Raw genomic sequence first — 11,710 nt, 5'->3', positions numbered from 1 at the left:
CTACAACTTGTCACACAGTGACTAAAAGATATTTCATATTAACTTCTTTAGAGTTGTGTTGCCATGCAGCACAATAACATACTTGAAGGTTTGGTTCTTTTTACAACTGCAGTGGAAGCTATTGCATTTTCCAGTTGCATTACAGTCCAGATGTTCCTGTCTTATTTACCTGAATCCATTTTCCATGGCTTTTTCCCTTTTTTTTGCAATCTTTTGAATATTTCTTTTAACCTGAATCTGTTTCTGAGCTTTTTCTTAGTATGTATTGTTTGGTCAGTTGCCGAATTGAAGGGTAGAGGCTGTCCATTAAGAGCAGTGGCTAAATAATCACTTTCACCTTAAATGACTTATAAAACGATATCTGTATCCATAACATTTAACAACTAATCATTATCTGGATCTACTACACCCTTTTTTTTTGGCTCAAGAAATACTAGTAATCTATTGATCTCAATTAGGACTATACATACCCTATGAGGATGACATTGTTTGCGTTCAGCTTGTGTTAGGCTAGCATGCTGCTCTTAAGTTTTACAGTTACACTAGTACTGACGCTCTGGAAAAATGACATGTTTCATTTGTTTACTTTTGTTCAACATTATCTCTAACAGGCTTTTTTTGATGGCATCTCTCCAATTGTTTTGCATGTACCATTGTATTTGCAAATGCCATCACACCTCCCTTACGCAGTGTTATGAGGGCGGTACGTATGCTGATAATAAACAATCTGTCACATTTTTAAGATTAAGTGGGATTTATTGTTTGCGCAGCTCTTTAATTGACGTCTTTTATTTGTTCTCGTGCTGCCTGAGGCCTTGTGTTTTTCTGGTATGAGTGGACATTTTCTTTGATAAGAGTATAACATACGACAATAACCACTTTAGAAGCTCTGATGCATCTACTTGCTAGCAGGACTAAGAGTAGCATTTACTGCCCATCAGTACGGCTTCTATTGGATGCTGCGACTTCAACAGCAGGGTTCAATAATTGCTGGTTGATTTTTAAAACCTTGGCAACATAATTTCTATTACTTCCTTACAACTACTTATTTAAACAAAGAAAAAGAGCCCTTTAAGATGAGTTCAGTCTGCAGTTCAGACATACAGCAAACGTCTTGAAGAAATGATATATATTGGCTTCCCTGTGTTAAGTTTTTATTGTTAAAGTATTTTTTGTATTGATTGGGGTGCAATCAAATGGCAGTCATACATAAACATTAAAAAATAATTAGCTTATTATTTATCAATCACTTCTGTGGCAGTGATATAGAAAGACAATGCAATAATATAGCCATGTTACATATTTACATTTAAACATGTACATTTTACATTTACATTTTACATCAGCTATTTACAGTCATCTCACACTTACAGTTAAATCACAACAAATTGATTTGAAGTCAGTTAGACAATAGATGGTGCAAAACATAAATCAAGGCAAGTATAAGGGGACAAAATCAAAAGCTATCTGTGCAGAAAATCTGTTCTTGATTCCCACGTGGTCTCCTATTGAGCGAGTTATAATGTGTCTTGTGATCCCACTTGAACATCTCAGGCTGGTTAAAACCATGATCTTTGTAGCAAGACCTTCGTTCATCCTGCCAGTCTCCGTCTCATTTGATATTTCTACCAGCTTTCTTTGGCTCAGCAGTGCAGCACTGTGGCGTATTCTTCTCAACACATGTCATGCTGCAGTTTTACAAAAAAGCACCCTGGTCTAAAAGCAGAACTATGGATGTTAGGCTTTTTCCTGTAGGAGATCTAAATTGTCAGTTCATGAGAACTGGGCTAAGCCACTCGAGATATTCAAAGATGGCTCAGATATCCTGGTTCAGGTCGTGTGGAGACAGTGGTGTAGGGGTGGAGTCATTATTCCAGTTCAAGGTGAAGTTGGCACTGCTCCTGGCGGAGAACTCGGGTACAGGGAAAGCAATGTGGAAAGCCACACCTATGACCAAAATGAGAACTAAAACAACAAGGATGAGCCCCCTGCGCAGGATCAGCTCAGTGACAGAAAGCAGTGTTACAGTTTTGCTGTCTTTGGAAGCCTTTTTGCTCTGCTCAGCATCCCGATCGGCTCCTACTGCATTGATCTCGCTGTCCCCTGCCTCAGGAAACGCTTTCAGCTCCTGATCCTGGGTGTTGACTGGACTGTAGCCATCTGATTCACGGCTTCGCCGACCAACTTGGCCTTCAGAGTGCAAAGATGGTGCTGTTAGTTAATGTATGAGTAGCTAAAAGATCATAAACAGGGAGGGAGAACATCCTGCTTAACTCCACACCACATACTGTTATGCACTTACTGTATTAGGGCAGTCAGAGATGTCTGCCACCATCGCGTCATTTAGCAGAGTACTAACAGGGCGCATTGGGATCACCATTACTCTCTTTCCAGCTCGCAGTTGAGCCTGAAAACGCATTAGAGTGACAATATTTTATTGTAAAAGTATTGGCTTTATTTTTAATTTACTTTTGCAAAAATCTAAACTAAATTCAGTCATTTGTAGCATGTTTGAGTGTGTATGCAATGTGGTTTGTAGGTTTTTCTGTCTATTCTAATGGGTGAAGAGACATAACTTTAAAAGCTATCCAAAAGAAAGAAAATGTAAGAAATACTAAAACATGAAATGATTCCGAGGCCTGATGAAGCTCCATTATACCAAAAATATTTTCCTTAATTGGAGGTTTCAAATGATGCCCTCAATATATTTTGCAAAAGTTAAAGTGCCATGCATGCTTTAATGAAAGATTAAAGTATCCTACCTTCTGTGTGACTTTCTTCCAGTTCAGTTTAAAGATTAAAAAGATGAAGAACCCCGTCTCAAGTGAAACACAGATAAAGATACCCAGCCACAAGCCTAACCAGAGGGACACAGGAATGCACACATTAAAGACAAATCTACAGTGTATTCATTTCACACGTACAAAAAGAAAATCAAATAACATATTTATGACAAAAACAGCCACGCTAGCGTCTAATTGACAAATTGAAAATTTCCCCTGCCAATTCTGGAACATGTAAGTCAAGGATCACCTAAGTTATTGCAATTCTTCCTGACGGGGACATGAGTGTGTGAACTATATTTCATAGGAATCAATTCGATAGTTGTCAAGACTGTTGCCTAAAAACAACAACATGTCAATTATCATCAACATTCCCATCCCTAGAGACGTTCAGTGCCTGGTTAAAGTGAGCAGAAGGGTTGCTGGAGGCTTTATCAGGTAGACTGAACGTCAAGAAGGGATGTTACACGAGAGACACATTTAAAATGAGTCTTATTTCCAAAGATCTACACAATTAGGTAGCACATCTTTCCAAGTTCTTCTTGGTTTGCCTAAAGATATAGAGATAGAAGCAAGAAGATATACAACTCAAAAGGTCATAGCTTTGATGCACAATGTATAAATGTGTGTGTCGGTGTTTGTGTGTTTCTAGTTATCAATACATGCACACTTTGAGTAGACAGATTGAGCTCGCCTCTGGCAGGGGGTTCATTTTATGAAAATTAAGGAATGTATGGTGCAACAGGTTGCAGTGGTTTTGTGTGTAAGGAAGGAATTAACCTTGACTTGAATGTAGACACGTAACTTAAATTCCTACTTCTGCTGCCATACTTAGGATGTATATGATTCAAGTCAAAACCCCGGTCTTTGGTGGCATACAAGGAAATTGAGGCAACTTCCCAATCACTGCTGAATTAAAGAAATTGAAAATCATGATACTGTGAAACATTCTGAACCTTACAAATAAAATAGTTTGTGGTAAATATATGTGCACAAGGCTAGTTTCCTACAATTCAGTAGAATTTACCGTGAAATAGATTATTTTTGAGATACCAGCCTGTTTACATCAACTCAGTATAAACACTTTTTGTTGTGCCAGAAGGAGCTGTGCAAAATCTGGAAAGAAAAACCTCAAATAAATTCACTTGAATCAGTGTCTTCATGGGGCTGAAGCCTACAAGATTAAAAAAAGAAAAATATCTAGAGGTGTGAGGAGAACCAGACCCCTGCAGTGTGGTCTCTCTGCTCACGCTAGTGGCTCAAGGCTACGTCAGCATAACATTAATCTGCACTGTCGGCGGTCGATTGGCATTATAGGTACTGTATGCACCAGCTTTTGACAAGGAAGAATGTGTTAAACAAAAAAAGATATTTCTGGTTCTGCCGCATGGATTAAGCTATTATTTTATGGTGAACTATGTCATAGGGGTGCAATGCCGAGATGCTGTACCAATACGAGATGGCACGGCCTTAATATAAAGACTGTATTTTTCATGTTTTCATATATATCATTCATAGCTTGTTTGCAAAAACATAGAGGGATGAAATATGATGGAAAACGTTACCTAATATCCTGAGCTTGGCAGCAAACATCAGAGCTATTCCCACCGGCAGACCGATGCAGTAGTAACCCACCAAGTTGGACAAGGCGGCAATCTTTTGCATCCCAGCTCCGACAAGAATCCCTGAGCAGACACACTGAAAACACACACCGATTGAAACCAAGAGGAAAAAGCTGTATGTACTCTTCAACAAGAGCTCAATGGGAAATAAGACTTTTTGTTGTGTGATAACGTACCAGCAGAGCGTCAAAGAATTGTACAAATATGTAGACTGTGAGGCTTTGTGAGACTATGTTCACGATGTTTCTGCAGAGAGTAGAAGAAGCAGATCATCAAAAACAGAGTTGCCTTGACGTGTGGCAGAAATGAACGTGTGTTTGTCTGAAACTCACTCATCAGAGGTGAATATGTAGCCAACGACAGACTTAAAGCTAGCGATGGCGATACCCTGGAGAAAAGCAAGTGTTCCTGTAGTAAAGACATTACAAATATGGGAGATAAGGTGCATGGTTCCTCATAGTCAATACAACTAAAGTAGAATTGTTCTTCTGTCATCTATTAGTAGAAATGCATACACATCCCAACCAATCATCATCAAGCATTCTCTCTTGGCAGGTTTAGTTTGTATGAATTGTGTTTACAAGAATATGCTTGTGGATATACCTGACAGAAACAGCGCTACTTTGCAGGTGACTAAGGCGCTGGTAGTGTTCCCGGCCCCCAGAGCATTGCCAACACGCACACAGGCAGCTGCCTGGATACCTAGAGGGAACTGCACGGACCCAAAGTTACTTTGTGGTATCAGTTATTAACTTTGAAATACATTGATTTACTCTATTTTCGAGGGCAAGATGAATGGAACAATACCAATGTTGTGTCTCTGTGTGATATAGCACAGGAACCAAAAGGTAGTTAGCTTAGCTTATCATAAAGACAGCAGGCAAGGGAAAACTGTTAGCCTTTGTCTCTCCATGGTGTCAAAAGTGAATTGTTAAATGTAAAAACACCACTCTGTGTTGTTTCACCCAAACTAAAGTCCTCAAGGTCTTCACAATACTAAAATACCCTTTGACCCTTGAGGGAACAGCACTTGAAGAAGTAAAAGCCTCCTTATAGTAGGCAGTGTTATTGAACAGCAGGAAACAGATGCAGTTAGACTTGGCAAGGTAAGGGCTGCAGTTACCGAGCTGATGAACATGTGGACAGACTTCAGCTCTAAGCCTTTACTAGTCTATGGATCAGTAAAGTGGGAGACACCACATTGACCAAAGTACAAAAGTTAATCAACATCCTTCTCAAGTGAACATTTAGTGATCAGATACTATCAGGAACAATGAAATGTGGAAGAAGAGATTAAGAGAGATGGCGATGGAAATGAACACACACTCCTGAAACCCAATGTCAACATTACAGGCAGGCCCCTTAGAAGAAACCCACGAGGCACAAGGAAGAGGCCGAAAGACCCTCAAAACAGACATCAAGCGAAGCAGGCCTGTAAAAGCTAGAGGGGAAAACCCAGGATCAGAAAATCTTGCTTCATTAAAAAGACCAATATGTGCTATAGATAAGAGGTGAAGTTTGCCCTGATTACAGTCTTATTACTAGGTTAACATCCTGATGAATGTATGTCCTTTTTTGAGCGGAATAGATATTCCTATCTAAAGTGAATTTTCCAAAATGCTGAATTATTGTTAAAAAATATGGATTATGCATACCATAAATGCTATGGCTCCTATTTCCACCATCACATGCTGGGCAGCAAGATCCACCTCTCCAAGTACACCTGATGAAAACATTCAGAAATTACAAGTGGTTAAGCTTCCCTCTTTAAACCAGAATTCGAGGAAATAAGGTGAACTTATGGAGACACAGTGACAGTGAATGGGGGAGGTTGTCTTTGTCCAAAATAATTGTTGTTTCTTCACCTGGTGCACCTTGTTTTTTAAGTAGTTTGGTTGATTTAAAATCAGATACTTGTATGTGTAAACATGTTAAATATTCTTATCCAGTAATTTTAAGAAAAACGTATGTAAATGGAGAGCATCTTTACAATAACTCTGATGGTGTAAATATCTCTTTGTAAATGTCTTCAGATACTTGTTAAAGCTCCACTCAAAGTGACTCTCAAGACATTTCTAAGAAAAAACAGGACTAACCTGCAAGTAAACCGCCAACCTCCCAGACCCACCATTCAAAGCAGACCATGAATGCACTGGGGATAGCCAGACTCATATAGGAGCCCCACTCCTGCAGACATTCAGTGGACCAGCCTGCAGAAAGTTTCAAGCACAGAGGTTATACTCAATATGGCCTGTAGAGGACGACAGACGTATTTAGTGAAATCATTGTGTAATTGACTCGCCTGCCCATGTTTCCTGATGGAGCTTCTTCCATCTGATGTAGCCAAACAACAGCAGGCAGATGGCAATCTGAGAAAGGCTGTTAGCAATTGCTGATCCACTGTAAACACACATGGTAGAACATATTTTCAAACTGGATCGTTATGTAGTGACAGTCTAGATCTACTGTGACTCTATCCCTATCTGGTGAAGGACTGGGAGGTCAAAAAAGGTCAGCAAACAGACAGGCACACTTAATTTCTAAGGGTCATAGACTACATTTTGAAAATGTGGTATCCAAATGGGATGGGGGCGGGGGGGGGGGGGGGGTGACAGACCTGACTTGACCCAACCACAAGGACTTGATTGGTTTAGTGGACTGCCTGTTGAATCAAATGTTTGTGCAGCTGGACCAGGATCAACTCCTGTCACAGCGCTCTCTTCTTTTCCTACCCTGCCTCTCTCTCTCTAAAAATAAAGTACAAAAATAATAAACATCAGGATACTGCTGGCTTAGTTATAACAAAAAACAAATCTTCTTAGATATATTAAAGGGCATAATGAGCTCTCTGACCTCCTGTCCCTTATTCACAAAATCCTGGCTGTGCATCAGCCCAGAGCCTTTTCCTGTTTGAACAACAGTGATCAGCAGAGTTTCTCTGCTTTGTATAGGTGTACAGTAACTTGTACCGCTTATCGGTCATGATACTTGAGCCCTGATACCATAGACTGTCTAGCTGCTCAAAGTTCATTAACAATGCAAATGTTTGCAGAAGCAGGGCACTTACTTGACACCCATGTCGAGGAGGAAGATTAGGACATAGCTGGCCCCCAAGTTGAAAACGTTTGCTGCTGCTGCCGTGTACATCTGAGGCAGAATGATCCCCTGACAGACAGAAGAGCGTTATTAATGTGGATTTAAGATCAGACACACATTTGGAAAAAATACAGCACCCTGGTAACATGAGAGGCAACAGCCATGCTAGCAGCTCGGTGAGGCTGGAGCCTACTTTGAGAGGTGCTTGGACCTAAACGCTAATGTAAGCATGCCAACATGCTCAGAGTAAAATGTTTACCATGTTCTCAGTTTTAAACATGAAGTTGTTCTTTTTTTCTTATCGCTGGAGTGCTAGCATTTCCTGATGAGGGAAAGATACAGATAGTCAATGTGAACCTACTTTCAGTCATAAACGTACCTGGTTTTGTAGGTAGGCAACTTGCAGCTGGTGCAGAAATATGGCCTGTAGCAGGGGAGACAAAGGGGGATTGTTAAAACTGGTAAACCTCTCAGATACCAGCCAGAATTCCCAAACACAAATTTGTTGCTACTTTTATCTGTAATACGTTCTTCACTTCAAAGACTTGACTATACATTTTGGAAAATGAATAGACTGTTAAGCTTGTCCAGAATCGCCATCACCTAATGTTGTATTTCACTTAATGGTGTTACTCCTGCCTTTATTAAAAACTGTAATACCCCAGAGAGATTATGAAGGGAATTGGAGGAATGATGATTCATTTTTCATACACAGACCACAAAATGGCAAACAATGTTGGACATTTTATCAATGTAGTTTCACCATTTGAATGCAATTATTTTGTAGTTATTTAGTCACCTCACATCCCACAAGTAAACACTTGAGCAAAACTTAAGGCGATTACTAATAATAATGAGGTTACTGTGTGTAAATAAATATGCTGCATGGCTTGGAGACTATACAGCACAGAATACTATATCTTTTGAGTCTTCTCTTTTTGAGGAATCCTACAAAGACATCATCACTTTCTTATGTCCTATCTCAATCCGGCTCTGGTTGCACCTAAACATTTCTTGTTTTTGTTCAATACATAGGCTATATTATATCCTAATTCTGTAGCTCAAGTCACTGCAGAATGTGCTATAAAATGTACTAAATTTAGCACAAAACTGCCTCTTTTTTTTTGTTTTGTTGCTTGCACTCACTGGAACAGCCGGTAGAAATGCCATCACGTAGAGATGGGCAATTCTGAAAAGGAGGCAAACAGAGTAATATTCATCTAGTAGAACAAACACAAACAACAATTAACTTTTGGCTCAAACTTGTCCTAATTTATACATGTCTATATATGCAATATCAAAACCATGTGTTTGTTCTTATTAAATGTATGTTTTCTTGCTTAACTTCCTTAAAATAAAGTGTCTACAACTCACACATATACAAACACCTAAAAGCATCTACATAAAATGGATTAATTTAAGCAATAAGTGTAATACCTCTATACACACTAACCTGGAATAAAACAATATAATATGGATGTCATTAACACTGAAGATAACAGTAACAACCATGATACTAAAGATAAGGAAATGGGTCTTGTCGTTTTCTGTAAAGAATCTGAATAAAAGTTGGTTGTCAATGGAGCATCCCTATTTTGTTCACTCTGACACATCAAACAATCACATACATGTATCCGTTTCATAAACTGTGGATTTACTTTGCCACCTGTTCCTCTTGGTGCAAGATGATCAGCAGGTTGTGAGAGTTGACGAGAAGAGCCCAACAGGGCAGACAGAACAGCAGTAGGATCAATGTACTCCTTTGGAGAATGACTCCCACACGTTTCAGGTTTTTACTGCCGTATGTCTACAAAACACAAAGGAGAGCCAAATAAAAAAACTGGATCTCAATACATTGGTTTAAAATGTTGACTTTCTGTAGCTCACACGCAATGAAACGATAGAAAAAAATAGATAATGTGGTTTGCTCACCTGAGAAATGAGTGTGTCACACGCCACGGCAAGGCCAAAGCCTGTTGCATATGTAGTGATGTTAATGGTCTGAGAGGAAGACAATCAAGAACAATGGAATCAGAAAACTAAAACTGTGAGGATATTCCTTCCTTAGTATTTTAATGTGGTTAACCAACTGTTATTCTATAGTCCCTCAAAACCGGTTGGTAAAAAAATACAAAATGCAGGTTACTGAGCAACAGGTCGTCTCTATGCAGCAGAACTCCATAAAAAAAAGATCATCTATGTGAGGAAACCCTGCAACCATGAACAGATTCAATATTTTAAGCATTCAATAACAAATGCCAGTGAGTTGGGCCTTTTTCAAACAGCACTTTGTCCATTGAACATTATTTTCACCTGTTAGGGGAAAGGGTTCATACACCCAGTCAAACTGAAAATCAATCCCCAAGTCTACAGCTTGCTGCAAGTTCAAGCCAATTTTAGTATATTTAGTATTTAGTATATAGTATATTGCTTTTGTTTGCTGTTGGCGTGATTCAGTGCCAACGGTGATGAACTGAAGGTACTCCCAACACGCTCACAACACAAATGTATCCTATTTGACAGCCAAAGTTGACACGAGAGACTGATATATTCACAGACCAGGATGTCAAACCAAACGGAGCTGATTGAAGATGTGGCATTTTATTTGTTGTGTTTTTTTGCTCTAAATGTTGTTGCTGCTGGTCCTAATTGACTGACATTGATTGTCTGCAGGATGAGTTAGTAACCGACTGTTTGAAAACAATTTAGAAAGGACATCAAAAGCTTGACATTAGTGTGCGCACCTCCCTACCTCTACTGGGTGGCGAGGCATGGAGGGTGCCACAACTTCGTAAAAGTCTGAAAATGGGATGATTTCACAGTTGTGTCAGAGGAAGCAGAAATGATCCCATTTACCAAACAGTGAGTCAGTTGATAGCGGCTGTTGAATGGTTTCTTCTCCATATAAATTTCTCCAGCCATGAGGTGGTAGGTGTCACTGAAAGGTTTAATGAGTTCAATGATGTGGTGAATTATCTGCTATGGGCCTCATTAAGAATAACTAGAAGTTAAAAAATCAATGAAAAATGTGAGAAACCGATGTGTTAGGCTGGGCTATCCCATTTCACAACCATTCAAACATTGTAAGTCTGGTGTTGTGTTTGTTGATGGCTGTTTCTGCCAGATGGAACAACCAATGTGAGCTTAGAAGTAAGGATAAGAATGTAATCTTCATGCATAGCTATGTAGCTACCTTTAGCTATTCATAAAAAATGTGACAAACACAATGGTTACAAGCATTGGTGAGAGCAACACAGCTGTGCAGTTGATTGCACAACAGTTCTTTAACATTTTAAGTGTCTTTCAGGCATTCAGTATTGCCAAGTCTCTGCCAGTTGGTCTCTAAAGCTACACATGAGGTACAAACTAAAGATTAGTTGCAGCATTTATAATCAAAGTAGTGTACAAAGGGGTTAAATCAGTACCGCTGAGGCCAGTGCGAATCCTGCCAGTTCTGCATTGCCAATGTGACCACAGAATATGCTGTTAACAAACGGCAGGAGGAAGTTCAGAACCCGAGACAGCAGCTGCAGAAACAAACAGAAAGATTTCACTAATTTCACTGATCAGGTGAAACTGATACTAATAGTAACTGGGCTCAGACAGCTAATGTGTGCACAGCGAAGGAGTTTGAAGCTAGAGAGCAGATTTGGGAAAAAAGCAGGTTTAAGCATCATTATCTTTGCATGCTGTGTATATATTACATACCTGCATATTGACTGTACTGTGCAACATTCACTACTAACTCTGCACACAACGAATATAAAAACTAAATGTATAACAGTGGTGGCACTATGAGTAACATAGCAATCCCCCCCACAAACAACACTTCAACTTTCCCCTACTCACCAGTGGGCCCGAGAGCCGTAAGACTTGGTAGAGTTCTTCTCTGTAGACCAGTGGTAACCAACGTCTCACGCATGCACACCGAAACAGTTTGGAGCTGACTGCTGCCTCGTCTTCCTCGGCCCCTGTGCTCCTGCCAACAGAAACCCCAGCAACGGGCCCTGCACCCGGCGGAGGGTCTGCAGGATCCGTGGAACCCAGCTTCTCCATTCAAACTCAAGACAAGAAGAGAGAAGGGAGTGAGGAGGGAGTAAAGCTAAGGGAAAGGGAGGGAATGGGGAAGAGAGAGCAAGGAGAGGGGCAGTCGGTCTATCTGGGTTCAGGAATACAACACATGCACTTGTTATTGATTGAATGATGTGG

At 39.9% G+C, this 11,710-nt stretch overlaps 1 protein-coding gene across 2 annotated transcripts; it reads right to left on the bottom strand.

Annotated features, from left to right (window-relative positions):
* Nucleotides 1-1,141: 1,141 nt before the first annotated feature.
* slc47a1 (solute carrier family 47 member 1) lies at nt 1,142-11,675 on the bottom strand. 2 transcript variants are annotated; one of them, XM_063895347.1, is made up of 17 exons: nt 11,351-11,675; nt 10,927-11,028; nt 9,434-9,502; nt 9,160-9,308; nt 8,648-8,690; nt 7,881-7,925; nt 7,473-7,570; nt 6,708-6,805; nt 6,502-6,615; nt 6,061-6,128; nt 5,009-5,117; nt 4,738-4,813; nt 4,582-4,651; nt 4,349-4,481; nt 2,763-2,857; nt 2,299-2,407; nt 1,142-2,190 (listed from the first exon to the last, which is right to left on the bottom strand). In XM_063895347.1, exons 1-17 carry the CDS (start codon nt 11,555-11,557, stop codon nt 1,817-1,819), a joined length of 1,959 nt encoding a protein of 652 aa, XP_063751417.1. In that variant the 5' UTR covers nt 11,558-11,675; the 3' UTR covers nt 1,142-1,816. The 2 variants fall into 2 exon arrangements, with proteins under 2 accessions (XP_063751417.1, XP_063751416.1); XM_063895346.1 differs by having other exon boundaries at nt 1,875-2,190; nt 2,303-2,407.
* Between the last annotated feature and the right edge of the window lie 35 nt (nt 11,676-11,710).

This window comes from Eleginops maclovinus, chromosome 11, assembly GCF_036324505.1.
Source record: "Eleginops maclovinus isolate JMC-PN-2008 ecotype Puerto Natales chromosome 11, JC_Emac_rtc_rv5, whole genome shotgun sequence".
NCBI lineage: Eukaryota > Metazoa > Chordata > Actinopteri > Perciformes > Eleginopidae > Eleginops > Eleginops maclovinus.
The sequence above is the reverse complement of the archived record's forward strand: the minus strand, read 5'-3'. Positions and strand labels throughout refer to the sequence as shown.

What these genes read in the sequence shown, in the direction of transcription:
- slc47a1 (XM_063895347.1), bottom strand. Translation starts at nt 11,557, where the DNA reads ATGGAGAAGCTGGGTTCCACGGATCCTGCAGACCCTCCGCCGGGTGCA. An exon ending in CATTTCTACCGGCTGTTCCA is followed by an intron (nt 7,926 to 8,647) that starts GTGAGTGCAAGC and finishes CCCCTGCTACAG; the next exon opens with GCCATATTTCTGCACCAGCT. An exon ending in GGAAGAAAGTCACACAGAAG is followed by an intron (nt 2,408 to 2,762) that starts GTAGGATACTTT and finishes ATGCGTTTTCAG; the next exon opens with GCTCAACTGCGAGCTGGAAA.